At 39.6% G+C, this 13,466-nt stretch overlaps 1 protein-coding gene across 3 annotated transcripts in view; it reads right to left on the bottom strand.

The window, feature by feature from the left end:
- The window catches only part of GALNT7 (polypeptide N-acetylgalactosaminyltransferase 7), a 68,101-nt gene that overhangs the window by 7,781 nt on the left and 46,854 nt on the right, over nucleotides 1-13,466 (bottom strand). For 2 of the 3 annotated variants that reach the window (XM_031607566.2, XM_090138920.1), the window contains exons 4-9: nucleotides 9,290-9,420; nucleotides 9,049-9,128; nucleotides 6,732-6,914; nucleotides 4,835-4,952; nucleotides 2,652-2,774; nucleotides 761-979 (exon numbers count right to left, since the gene is read on the bottom strand). In XM_031607566.2, coding sequence (XP_031463426.1) covers nucleotides 761-979; nucleotides 2,652-2,774; nucleotides 4,835-4,952; nucleotides 6,732-6,914; nucleotides 9,049-9,128; nucleotides 9,290-9,420 — 854 coding nt within the window. Of the gene's footprint in view, nucleotides 1-760; nucleotides 980-2,651; nucleotides 2,775-4,834; nucleotides 4,953-6,731; nucleotides 6,915-7,077; nucleotides 7,261-9,048; nucleotides 9,129-9,289; nucleotides 9,421-13,466 lie in introns of all 3 variants that reach the window. The other variant, XM_031607565.2, reaches the window with a different exon arrangement.

Raw genomic sequence — 13,466 nt, 5'->3', positions numbered from 1 at the left:
TTGATGAAAGAGAAAGGGCAAGGCTGGAAGCATCTGAAAAAAGCCAAAACAGCATTTGAAAATGGGAAAGAGGTGTTGGCTTGAAGCCAGAAGGGGCAGAGCTCAGTGAGGTGGCCTGTATTCACCAGTAACATTCTGTTTCTCAGTTAAGTGACACTGTCACATTTGCTGAATTTTCTCTAAGAGAAAATGCCAAAATTGTAACCACACCCTTAATTTAGCAATGCTGTTCTCATATACATTAATGCTGGAAAAAACTGTCATATCAAGTTATTACATGCAAAACAGGGATTTACCAAGGCTGTACTGGTATGAGTACATCCCAGTCTAGCAAACAGGCGTAGAAGGTACTCTCTCTGTATTTCATGACCTATTCTGTAAGCCTTCATAAAGAAAAGATTTTTACCTATTTATCTTTGCCAATACTCTGACATAAACAATTTTTTTTTTCTTTTAGAAAGAACTAAAGTCCAATTTTGGAGAAAAAAATCTTTAGACATAACTGAAGAAAGGGACAGATATAAGAACAATCCATCAAGGAAATGTGCAGCTAATTAACACAGTCTCACCTCTCAAAGTAGCATTTTTTTCCCCTTTGGTTATTTTAATTCCCTGCAGCTCTCTGGCCAGTACCATTTACATTACTACTGCAGGAATCAAAGAGTTTCTTCTCAGACTGATGCCAGGTAACAATTGTTTTGAATTCCCAACTTTAAAAAGAATGCTCCTAAAATAAATACGTGTTATGTGCTGTACATACCTCTCCCCACTCCACGTTTTTAGGTGGTAAGGGATAATACGATGTTATATCATATGCTATTTCTTCCATGAACCACTTAAAACTTTTGCAGTTGTGATCTTCGCGGAACTTTTTCAGCTCAGATATATCTCCGTAGGGCAGTGCTTTTGTCTCTGGCCGGCTGGCATAAAAATAATCTTTGTATTCATCCCACCACACTTCCACAACTCTGACATAGTTCTGTGAAGAGGAATGACATTGCTGCTACCTCAGTACATGCACAACGGGTCAGATACAAACACATGTTAACTCCACGAATTTCATTTTATATTCTCGTGCATTTTAAGTGAGGCAGTTTATTGTTGCCTTGAGAAGGAGAGAAAAAAGAACAATTATCTCCCTCATGGCTCTTAACTCTGAATTACTTATACGTGGTCTAGGTGCACACCTTGTTTTGTTCTGATGCTCTAGCATTCATGACAGTGTTAAAACAATCACAACAAATCTGACTTCAAACACAAATTATTGTTTTAGTTTAAGCAAATACTAATTAAATAAATAAAGCTATATACGAAAGGGATCTTTCTCCCACCTGAAGAGGGAGAAAGGTATTCCTTCATACTGCCCTGTACATAGAAGCTCTTTACCATTTAAGAACCACCAGCAGTGTTTTGTTTTATCCAGACGAGCTGAATTGTGTAAGGAATTCAGGTACAGAATAAATGCTTTTGATCAGATTTTTCAGATTAATAGAACGGTTTTATAATTTCAGACAAGCTTACCCGCATTGAAAAATGGAGCTATCATTTACAATCTCTTCTCCCATTGCTCTTTTCTCTGTCACTACATCCAGCTATGCTTATTTCCAGCTACCTTCCACGGTACTGCTCCTGCTGTTAGTTTGGTCAAAATGTTAATCAAGTCTCCTTATTAATACAGGATATTTTTATTTTATATGTGCTACGTTAGTTCTCTGCTTTGAGGCTTTTCTGAGACATTCACTTTTGAATAGGAACAGCTGTTAGCTTGGCTCAAGCCAGTCAAAAATCTGTAAATCTGTAGTCATTGTCATCAGTAACTTTCAGGACAATAGCACTGGGACTGGAATTTATAAATAATAGAGCCTATAATTTATAAATATACAAATGACTAAGCACTTCACAAGAGCAATCTTTAGCGAGGCAATAGGAAACCTTAACAGAAGGGTCCTCACCCTTCTTTTGGTAGGTATAAAAGTATATCAAACAGTTTTTCTTGATTCAAGTTCTCTCTTCAGATACAGACAGGTTGCTCAATCTTTCCTTGAGATGTTATCTACTTTTAATATCATAGCTTGAGCAACACTTTTGAACCTACAAGATGCCTGAGGAGTTATGGATTTCAATGTGCAAAGCATGACATTTTCCCAGGTGTTGTCCTCTGCTTCCTAGTTCAGAAATGCAGCTATAAAGGTATGAGGGATGTGGGGTTATTGTGTTTGCTAACTCACAGAGAGCCTGGGCTGCTTACACCCTTTCAAGGCAGTGGAGGATTGCAAAGTCATGCTCACCACCCTCCAGGACTGTGCTGTATTCACCAGAGCAGAGGCAGGCACTTTCTGCTGTTTGCACTTCAATTGAGCACAGCTCAGCAAAGGCTTGAGGGGTGAGAGAGAAAGTGGTAGGAGATGTAATTTGTACCTCCATGCTGGGGAAGGGTGAAGAAAGAAGCTGGGTTCCAGGAGTGTCTGTTCTTACAAACAGTGGGGTTGGCATAAAGATTTCCCTCTCACGTGGATGACCATCTCAGCTTCAGACAATGAACGCCTTTGAATGAACTGCTCTATAAATTGCTACTGATAGTGTACATGGATTTATTTGAATCTGTTGCTATCTTGCATCAGAAGACCTTCAGGGTTGCAGCAAACCAGTACCTTCAGTGTAGGAGAAGATCCAACGTACACGGGGGGCGGATTTCCCTGCCAGCCCTGGAGACGGTAGATATGTCCAACACGAGAACAGGGGACAAACAGCAGTTTTCCTCCACACTGCCAGATCTACAAGGTCAAGAAAAGATGCAGATATTAATACATGTGTACAGGAATTTAAGACAGAAAAATACACAGCAAATTGTGAAAGAGATGCCAGCTACTTTTCTTACTATACCAACCGTGTGATAAACTTAACATAAACATAGACACAATAGGTCTGAAATGAAAGGCTGTACATCTTCAACTCCACCACAAAATTGCTTGATTAAAGTAATTTTTCAAAAAGCTTTTAAAATAGTTTGCCTTTTCATTCCATTGCTATTTTAAAACAATGGTAATGAACAAGAGAACAAAATCTGGCATGGGGTAATTTTTAAAATGACAGAATCAGTATTTTGATTTTATTGGAGTAATTCATGTACCATCACAAAGATGGATTTTGGTTAGATGCCCATCATATTTAAGTTTTTCTTAATAAAGAGTAGAAGGAGATTAGGATAATTTGATTACAAATTATTTTGTTACAAATTGCTACAGATCTGTAACAAACATGTATTTTTTTTTGGCTGTAGTAGCTGAAAATAAAAATGGGGAATGTATGTTACCATTCTGAAATTTCCTCCCTCCCACATGTCCTGGGAGAATCCATCTATTTATGGAGAAAAGAGAATATACCTAAAAGATCTGAATTCATTTGCTCATAGCTTTGACAAGTTTAAAAAGTAGCATCAAATTCAAATTCACAGAATCACAGAATTGTAGGGGTTGGAAGGGACCTCCAGAGATCATCGATTATTCAATCGATCAATTCTAAATAAGTTTGGGGATGTTCCAAACTAAGATTGCAGTCCAGATTACAAGTATGACTTAACATCACTAGGAAAGATGGGCAAAAAAATGTATTTCCTTCACTGTGTGTGTTTGTCATCATATTAATTTCTGAAGAGTTTGATTTAAAAACCATACAAAGAAATTCTGATATGCAAAGACATTTTATTTGCTATCTAGGAGTCCATATGCAACAGTGATAAATGTTATTTAGTTCCGACTGGTTTTGATCTACATGAAATCAATTTAGAGGTCTCCACATAATCAGCAACAGCTATCCACTTCAATTACGAAATTACTGTATGTAATTTCAATCATGATTTAAATCTAAGCAAGATGGGGAATTAAAAGAATAAAAACTCTGTATATGTAACATCCTTAATAACAGCCTTTTGCATATGGATTTACAGCTGAGCAAGTGCACTCAGAGCTTTCCTCAAAGTCATCAATAGCAAGAGTAGCTGGGGAAGCTCTGAATGTACTTCTGAAATTCAGCTACGGTGTCACAGATCACTGCTGAGAATATTAGATGTCTCCACTTTCGTTTCTTAATTGGGACAGATTCCTGCTGTCTGCCACTTGAGTCATTACGAATACTGAAGATACCAGAAGCTAATGATTATCATCTTACATTTCCTGCTAACTGAAGAGCATGCATATGCCTAGGATTGAAAATAAAATCTGCAGCTATTATGAATTATGCAGTTAGTGCTTCAATTATGAAGACTTCCCTTGAAGAGAAGTTCTTTAAATTTTGAGAAGCATATGAGACCATTTTTCACGCACAAAAATGGTAGGGAGGGGGAAACCAGGGCAGTTTATCTCCTGTTGCATTGCTGTTTACTTTACATGCACCTGTGCTTTAATTGAATGGTGCTTGCTCTCTCATCACTTCCTTTAAAGACAACGTTGTTCTACAAACACATGCAGTGAGCAGCCAGGTTTTCCCTCTCATGTTGGTCTGATTTCAGGCTACTTATTTGGGCACGTGTGCAATCCCAAACCCTTACCAAAATCCAGACTTAGGGACAGCTTCCCAACCTGACACCATCAGGTTGGATATTAGGAAAACTTCTTCTCCACATGAGTGGTCAGGTGTGCTGGAATGGGCTGCACAGGGTTGGTGGAGTCACCGTCCCTGGAGGTGAAATGTTTAGGCGTTGTATTAAGGGACATGGCTTAGTGGGAAATGGTGGTGGTAGGTGGATGGTTGGAGTTGATGATCTTGGAGGTCTCTTCCAACATTTCTGATTCTATTATTCTAGGATTCTATGGAAGTTTTCACTATTTAATGTTACCTTGTAAGAAATTTCAAAATTTTCACCACCCCAGATCTGAAGGCCGGGATCATAGAGACCCAGTTCAAAAAAGAAATCACGTTCAATGGCAAACAATCCACCAGCCATGGCGGGGGACCTGGAAAAAGAATGCAGTGTAACTCCTCCTGCCAAAACAATCAGAGATCATTCACAGAAAGCAATAATTAAGGAAGCAATTCGCTGATAACATACGATAAAGATTAGATTGATGGCAATACACTGAAAGATCATAAAGCTTTGTCATAAGCATCCAGTGATTTCGTAAAATGACATCGGTATAATTTTCAGTGAACTTGTGGATTTATTTTTGTATGTATAGATTCTTAATTATAGAAAATTATTGTCAGAATTACTATTTCCAGCTTTTTCCATCTGAGCATCAATAAATATAAAAAATCCCTAATGGATAAACCTGCAGTCCCCACTAGGCTGGGGATTAAAAAAGTGGGATTCAGTCCGGGGATACTTCTCACATTACTGAAAGTTGTTTGTGTGCTTTAAGTTGTTGAGGATCATTTTGTCAGTTTTGCTTTAGTTTTTTTTCAGTAAGACAATCCTATCTGAGCAAAGCCATTACTTGGTCTTACATGCCTTAGTATTGCTGCAACAAAACACACACAGCCCGCGGAATTCTTTTTGTTAAAGGCATTGTGACTATCAAAGAATTATTAAAAATAAAATCATCTTTTAAACTACTCTGAGAACATGTGTTGTGTGTTTCTGGGAACAGTTTAAAGGATTTTAAGACCTGTTTGGATGGTAAACACAGAGCACAACAGAGATGTTTGAAATAGTTTATCCCCCTCCAAGCAAATATTAAAGTTCCAATGTGGACAGCCTTGTCAGAAAATGGTATTATTTAGGTTGTACACAAAACAGATCAAAGCTTCATAACTTCCTTGCATGTGTTGCCATTTTAGCAAAGAACAATCACGGGTGAGGAGAGGGAATTACCAACATAAGTTCTTACAGTACTTAAATCATATATACAAGCAATAGAAGACATTAGACTCTGAAGATGTGAAGATTGCTTTCAAATGCAGTAACACGATTAGTTGAGTGTGAAGGGGAAAGTAATAAAAAACAGCAGAACCACAGCCTTCCAGTCTTGAAAAGCAATCCAGAAACTCTAAGCCAGAGCTTCTAGCCAGTTTCTGTTTGCTGGGAAGAAAACATACCCCGCTCCAAAGCAGAAGAAAAAGGTGGATCTGTGTAAAAATTACTGAAGATTTCACAGAAAGTAAGGATTTTTTTTCTCTCTTTTCCTTTTCATGCGATACACATTACAGTAAAATCCCCAAGCATATTGAGACCTTAGAAAACAACTAGCCAAGATTCTCAAATAGTATGCTTCTTTGTCAGATGTGATCTATTGTGAAGCAAGTGGGAGAAGCATGACAAAAGGGATTCTTTGATAAACGTACATAACCCACGAGCTGTATGCATGCACCAAGCCATGACAGCCAACCTACAGATTTTACGCATTACCAGCTGTTATGAATACTCACAGCATGCTCATTATTTCAAACCAAATGGTTAAATAAGCACTTTTGTTTCCAGCACTGCTTTTTAAAACTATCGAAGCTAAATAAAGTTTTCTCTGGAAACAAAGTCATACGATGCTTCATCTCCCCAGACAACCCCCCGCTGTTCTAAGGTACACCCTGTTAAGCACACAAGAGCAGGAACAGAGAGGCAGCAGAATTCAGCAAAGCCATTTTAAGCAAGTAATCAGTTGCAGCGGACAGGTCTGATGAAACAAAGCAGCTGGCGTGGTCAGAGGTAGGAATATTTTCAGGCTTAAGTGTACATGCAAGATTTAGTGGATCAATATCTACTTAAGAAAAAAGAAATGGGTAAGTGATTTAGTGTTTACCGATACGGTTCGGTTTTTGTCTCTCTTTTTTCCTTTTCTCGCTTGGACAAGGGCACCCTCTTCCATAGCATACTCCAATCCCACGCTCCTCTAGCAAACCCATCTTCGTCACCACCCCCTTGCGGCACAATCTTAAAAGTGTTGCCATCTATGACATCTATAAGCGGCACAGTGCATGTGGTTCTGCGGGTGGCGGATGGTGGCGGGGAGGATGTGGTTATGCGCAGGGACCCACGGAGGATGCGTGCGCCAACCGTGATTCGTGGGAGAAGAGGGAGGAGGGAAGAAGGAAAGGCTTTAGACACTCATTTGTTACAATTCACAGTATATAAACAGCTCTTTTTACCGATAAGGCTCAGTTTTATGTTTTCGTTTGGACTTTTCCTTGTGGCTTAATGGAATTCGTTTCCATAGCAAACTCCAGTCCCAGGCCCCTCTGGCAAAACCATCTTCATCCCCACCTTGCTGTGGCTCAATGGAATAATCGTTCCCATCTATGTAATCTATTAGAGGTACAGTACATGTAGTTCTGAAACGTTTATAGAAGGGAAAGAAAGAGCAAAATGCAATTTAAGAAGAGTAATATGACTAACCTGAATTTTTCACCATTAATTATTAATCTCATAAAACAGTTCATATGAAAAGCCACTTGCAAAATGATGCCTCGTTAGAAAAAAGAGAGGCTTTTCTTTTTGAGAAGAGGTTCTGAAAGCAGGAGAGATGGGTATGAAATGCTAACATATCAATTCACTTACACTTTTTCCTTTATGTGTACTTCTTACAAAGCATTGCTGGAGGCAATAGAAGAGCCTTTAGAGGGCTAGGGTTCTCAGACTATTATTATTTTCTGTAACTTCTATTCACATCAGACCTTAGCTGCCAATAAGGTAATAATGCTTAGCTTTTACTAGCGCAAATACAGATGTTCACTGTTTGCTCCCATTCAACCATATTGCAAATCCACACTTTAAGGATAAAAAAGATGTTTTGGTGCTCATTTAGCAACAGCCTCCAATAGAATTTTTATTTATTTATTTTTTTTTTTAATTTACAGTATGCTTCTCATAGTTATCTCTCATATACAACTTTCACCAATGAAAACACATCATCCTGTTACTCTCTCCAAATTTCCCAAATGGATCTCTTGGTGACCAAACTGCAATCCTAGTTTTTATTTTTTTTTCTTCAAGAACTTCCATCTTTATAAGTCAACTCTCAGATGAGAAAGAAAAGCAGGCAGGAGACAAGAAGTGATAATGCTGTGCTCTTTCCTTCAGTGCAGAAGTACCAGTACACTGTACCTGGGGAACAGCACTTGGTGGGAGGCTGCAGAGCTCCCAGCACCTCCACGTGCAGTGCTGGATGAGCCCTACACCTGCCTTTTCCTCCCATCTTTTTGTCAGGTGTAAGAGCAATGCAGTCTCAGTGGGAGCACACACAGCTCCCACTCCTTCTATCCAGTATTCTGGCCTACAAACAGTCTTGCAGCTAAGTTATGACCTTTAAAAAACACACAAAAAAACACTCTTCTAGAAACTTCTGCCAGTATGACAGGTTAATAAATAGCTTTTTAGGATTAAACCATTACTTCATAGGATTAAAGTGTTTAAACAAGCCTGTGGTTTTGTAAACCCATGTAGTCCAGACTACAAAACTGGGAGCACGGTAGTGCATGGGAACAGCAGCCAGACACGGAGTCCCTGGGATCCCTGCTCTTATCACTGCCCATAGGTCCCAGCTCCTTGCAGACACCTGGCCTTGCAGGACAGATGGGCTCAGCCCCAGACCCTGCTTCCTTAGAGGCAGTGCTCCACAGTGCTTTACAGAAGTCAGATTGGACCATCTCGCAATCCTGCAGTTATAAAACTCTTGAGATGGCAGTAACTTTAAATCCTGTTAAATCAGAACTTTTGCCATTACTTTTCCTTCACCAAAAATAACAGTTATCTTTAGTTAAAATAAACACTTTGTTTAAACATCATCCTTTCTTGCCTAGAATAGAATGTTTTTGTACCTGTGATCACTGAGATCACTGCAAAAGAGAAGGTTTGTTTGATATTTAATCTATATTAAACAAAATATTCAGCACACCTACTGAAATAGAAAATCTGGAGATTGATTTGCCTGTTTTCCTTCCTCCTCACATAGCTTTTGTGCTGAGAGACAACAAATCTGTCATTCAACAAATACTGACATGGTTTGATACAGACAGAAGTTGACACAGTTATACAACATATTGCTTTTAACTTTAAAAGTGAAGACTGTTACTTTGACTTTTGCTTCCAAGAGGCCAGGCACAATCACAGGAGAGCATTACCTGTCCTTGGAGATAGGAGCTATAAGTGGCGCATACCAGTTAATTCCCACCTCACAATGGGCATCCAAATAAACCAAAACCTTCAAAAGAGAGAAACAGAGAAGCAAACGAACAATCGTATCACAAAGTTTTAATTAATATTATTTTACACTGAAATACCTTAATATTAGAAACGAACAAACAAAAAGGTGTAAAATTAAGTATATATTTAATCAAGACTTGCGTGTGAGCTGGATCCTACCTGTCCAAGCTTAGCCTTCTGGGCTCCAATGCTTCTAGCCTGGATTAAACCTTCTCTCCTTTCATTTCGAAATACCTTTACAAGACCATTCCACTGCTTAATGTAGTCATCCAGTCTCTCCTTTAGGTGAGCTATCAAATAACAGGAAAAATTTATTTGGGTGAAGCTTAGTAATAGACGTGTTTGTTTTCTTAATACAACCCAACTCCAACTCTACTTAAAAATACCAACACACATACAGGACTTAGGGAATCTTGAAATCAAGCAGCAGCTTGTACTACTGTGCACAAACACTAAACATGTAGGGATTGAGCCCTGGAGCCCTCTGACTTTGTGGCACAAATTCACCTCTTAAAATCACATTTCAAGAAAAATCAGGTCAAGTTGCTGGCCACAGTGCAGCAGAGCTGGATGAAAAACTCCCAGTCACTTCAACGTACCATGAAGTGGCTTCAAGGTCTTCACATGTATTTTGATCACACAGACCAATATAGTGTCCACACTTCAGCATATGGTCTTTCCTCATCAGATAATGTCACACATATACAGTAGGAGGCACTGCTTTTCAGTTTATCATCTCTCTTTGCCACGTTTCCTTTGGACTTAAAAAATGTTATGCTAGTCTCTTAGATCTGGAAATCTGAGACAAAAGCCCACTGTTTTCAAATTATTCCCCTCTCTCATCTAGACCTGTCCCAGCTTGGAGTAGCAGTGGTGTTGGGCTAATCTTCTAATTAAATTAATAAAAACAATACTTGAGAGAGCCAGAACTGCAGTGGATGAGCTGTGGCTCATTATACTGATGATCATGCTACAAACACAAAAAGGACAAGAAAATTTAAGCCAAAAGGACTTGGCCAATAAAGGGATGAGTTATCCACAAGAACCAAAACGGGCTACACTGAAATGCTTAGATTTGTATTTGCACTTGGGCTTTGCCAGACTACTCTGGAAAGCACATTTCTACCACACAATTTGAAAAAAAGGATGCAAGTGTTGCATAATATTTTCGCACAGTTGATTCTGTTGAGAAAATTCAAAAAGGCAGAAGGGCTGGCAGTCAGGCACTCACAGTTTGAGGCTACGCTAATTCAACTACCGCTGTTCATTTGAAATCTATTTCCGTACTAAAAGGCTTGAACGAATCACGTCCAGCTTCTGTTTCTCCATCAGCACCCAAAATAAGCCCCCTAAGCTGAGGCAGGGACACCCACAGCGTGGTCTGCAGCAGCCTGGAGGGGCAGACAGATATGATGCTGTGCTCAGATTTGTGCTGAGCCAAGAGCATGGTGTCAGGAAGGACAGAACATCCTTCTCTACTGCTCCTAGCTCCTCCACAAGCCTATCCAACACCTAGCATCCATGCTGGTCTTCTGCCTACTGTGGTTCCACACAAGCTGTTAATCGGGCTTGAGGAGTAGCTTTTGAACTGGCTGAGGTTGGCCTGTCTCCTCGTTGGTGAAACCACAGAGGTGGGCATGGCCAGGAGGGACACGCTGAGGTGGAAGGACAAGGACATCCCTTGCAATAGCAATCAGCCATCAAGGTGCTTCAGCTATGCTGTTTTCTGCACTCTGACTTAAAAGGATTGAAGCCTGGAGTTTGCTGCATCTTACATTTTATTAAGTTTTATATTCTTGCCAAAAGTATTTTAAAAATGTTTATTTTAAACAAAAGCTACACATAAATTACTCAGATAAAAATGTTTATTTCTTGTAAGTGAAGTTTCCAAACTTGAAAATTCAGCAGTCCTACCAAAGACCAGAAAATCTTCAAAATCTGTATTATTTCCATACTGATATTATCCCTCCTCTTTAAATAAAGTTTTCTCAAGCAACAGTTTTAAGTATCCTCTTTTCTCACACACATTTACAGTTTCTTTTGTAAAGCCTTGTGAACTAGAAAAATGTCAAGGATCTATAAAAATCAAACAAGGGAAAGAACAATTTTATCACTTATGCTATATAGAGTAGCGTATCATGCGTTATATAGAGAATATGCGATATGACAGTTGTATAAAAAATGCTATAGGATAACTTTCAGTGAGTTATGAGGTCACACTGAAATAGTACTACGAGAACCTCTGTACCACACCATTATTTGCTCTGCACATTCCCAATACATGCAACAGTCAGGAAGGTTTTAGAGTTTATAAAGTTATTTCCAGCTCTCTTGCACGTGAAGCCAAATGTTTTACTTATCAAAGGTTCAACTACGTATGGTTCACAGGGAGCTGTAAAAACCTATAACACTTATTCAGTAAAGCTCTTCACAGCACAAGTCCCAGGGCTTTGCAGTCCATTATCCCAGTCTTTGCCAGGGCTAGCAGCAAGTGCTCTTTCCCACAGGAAAACTGAATTTTCCCCTTTTCCCATTTTATAGAGACTTGGCATTGCTAGGCTGCGTGACAGTACTGTATAAAACCCTGATCCTTTTGCAGTTAGAAATACTGTTGGCCAACATTAAATGTCGTTCCCCTAAAATGAATATTTATTATATCTGTCAACAGATATTTTATTTCCTGTTTTAAAATGTCCATTTTACCCCCCAAAGTACTGTAACCACCAATCTGGTCTTCCCTTGTTTGGGTGGTTCTCTCAAGTCTCACTGCATGATTACAGCATGAATCAATGTTTTTAAAAAGCACATCCTTTCTCCAAAAGGCATTAGGCATTGCAGATTGCAGCTGGGGGTGGGGAGGAGGAGAGCTCTGTTTTTCTTCCTCCACTCATGGATGTCATTTATTAAAGAACAAGAGGAATGGCACCACAAGCCCTCCCTAAAGCTGCTGCCTCCTGGTCCCCACACTCTAACACTGCCAGTATAGGGCTCTCAGTTCAGACAGGGGTACACATTCACATTTCAGATCCCACCTGTGAGCACTATTAAACTGAAAATACTGTTACCTGTCAATGCCCGTTGCTTCCCATTTTTATTATCATAAGGGATGCTACACCAGGTAACCGTAAAGAAAACATAAGTAAATGGATTTTAGGATGCATTTGTACAGAGTTTTCCACTGCAAATATCAGAACTAGTGCAACTGAATTAGCTTGGCATCATCTTGTTACTGTTCTGTCTGCATGTTGGCAAAGAAAGACATGCTGGAGCTGAATTCAGCACTTCTCCCTGAGCAGCCCTCCACAGCCAAGACTTGCTGTTTGCAGAGGAGATGAAGGCAGGCAGGCAGCATCATTCTGCAAAGAGGCTGCTCCCAGCTGACTTTCCACAAAGAACTAAATGAAAAATAGCATTTTCAAAGCGCCACAACTGTTTCTGCCTGTAAGGTATGTAAGAAAAAGCAGACACAAAGCGAGCAGTCTGCAAGCAGGCGGGGAGGAGAAAGTCACGAAGCCTGCCTGTTTGATCAGCACCACTTCTGCTTTGGCTGGAGAAGCAAAAAGCCACCAGCAGCTCTACTATGGCAAAGACTGCTTGTGATGTGCAGCTCTCCTAACTACTGTGGATCACTTCAGGCAGCTTGGCGTGTCACCCCAGCTATGCTAGATCATGCTTTTCTCCAGGGAGAAAAAAGTGGAGCTAGATTCTCCTCCCTCAGCCATTTTTAAATCTGGAATGCAATTTGAATGATTGAAATTAAGTTAATTATGTTTACCAAGTAATAGCCTAAAGCATTTTAATGAATTACTATAGGGAAATAATGCAGTTGCAGCAAGGTGTACAGAGCCATTCCAGTCCCTGCTTGTTTTCCAGTTGCTCACACATAAGAATACTTCATCCTATGCTTACTTTACTCCATTTTCTGACCTATGTTATTTGGGAAAATGAAGTCTAGGAAAAATGAAGACAAGGGTCTGCTGGAAGTTAGTTCTAGGCTAGCTGTATCTATCAGCTAACCATACATATGTGTGTAAAAAGCACAGATTCTGCATTCCAAAACAAGTTTCTGGAAAAATATTACCTGTATTTAACATTAGTCATGTACTGGAAAAGTGTAGCACCAGTTATGCCAAACTCAACCCATAAATGACATGTGTAGCAGAGAGTCAGCTATGACTCATGTGCAACCCAAATATTGAGACTGATCACTAGTAAAACCTTGGAGATGTTTCTAGAGACCATCAGCATTGCAGTTATTTCATGCTGCTCACTCAGGCAGTCCTTGAACAGCTCAGAAGGAAAGCTGTGATCCCAGCCACAAAGGAAAAACACAGTC

Source organism: Phasianus colchicus, chromosome 4 (genome assembly GCF_987193195.1).
Source record: "Phasianus colchicus chromosome 4, bPhaCol1.hap1.1, whole genome shotgun sequence".
NCBI lineage: Eukaryota > Metazoa > Chordata > Aves > Galliformes > Phasianidae > Phasianus > Phasianus colchicus.
The sequence above is the reverse complement of the archived record's forward strand: the minus strand, read 5'-3'. Positions and strand labels throughout refer to the sequence as shown.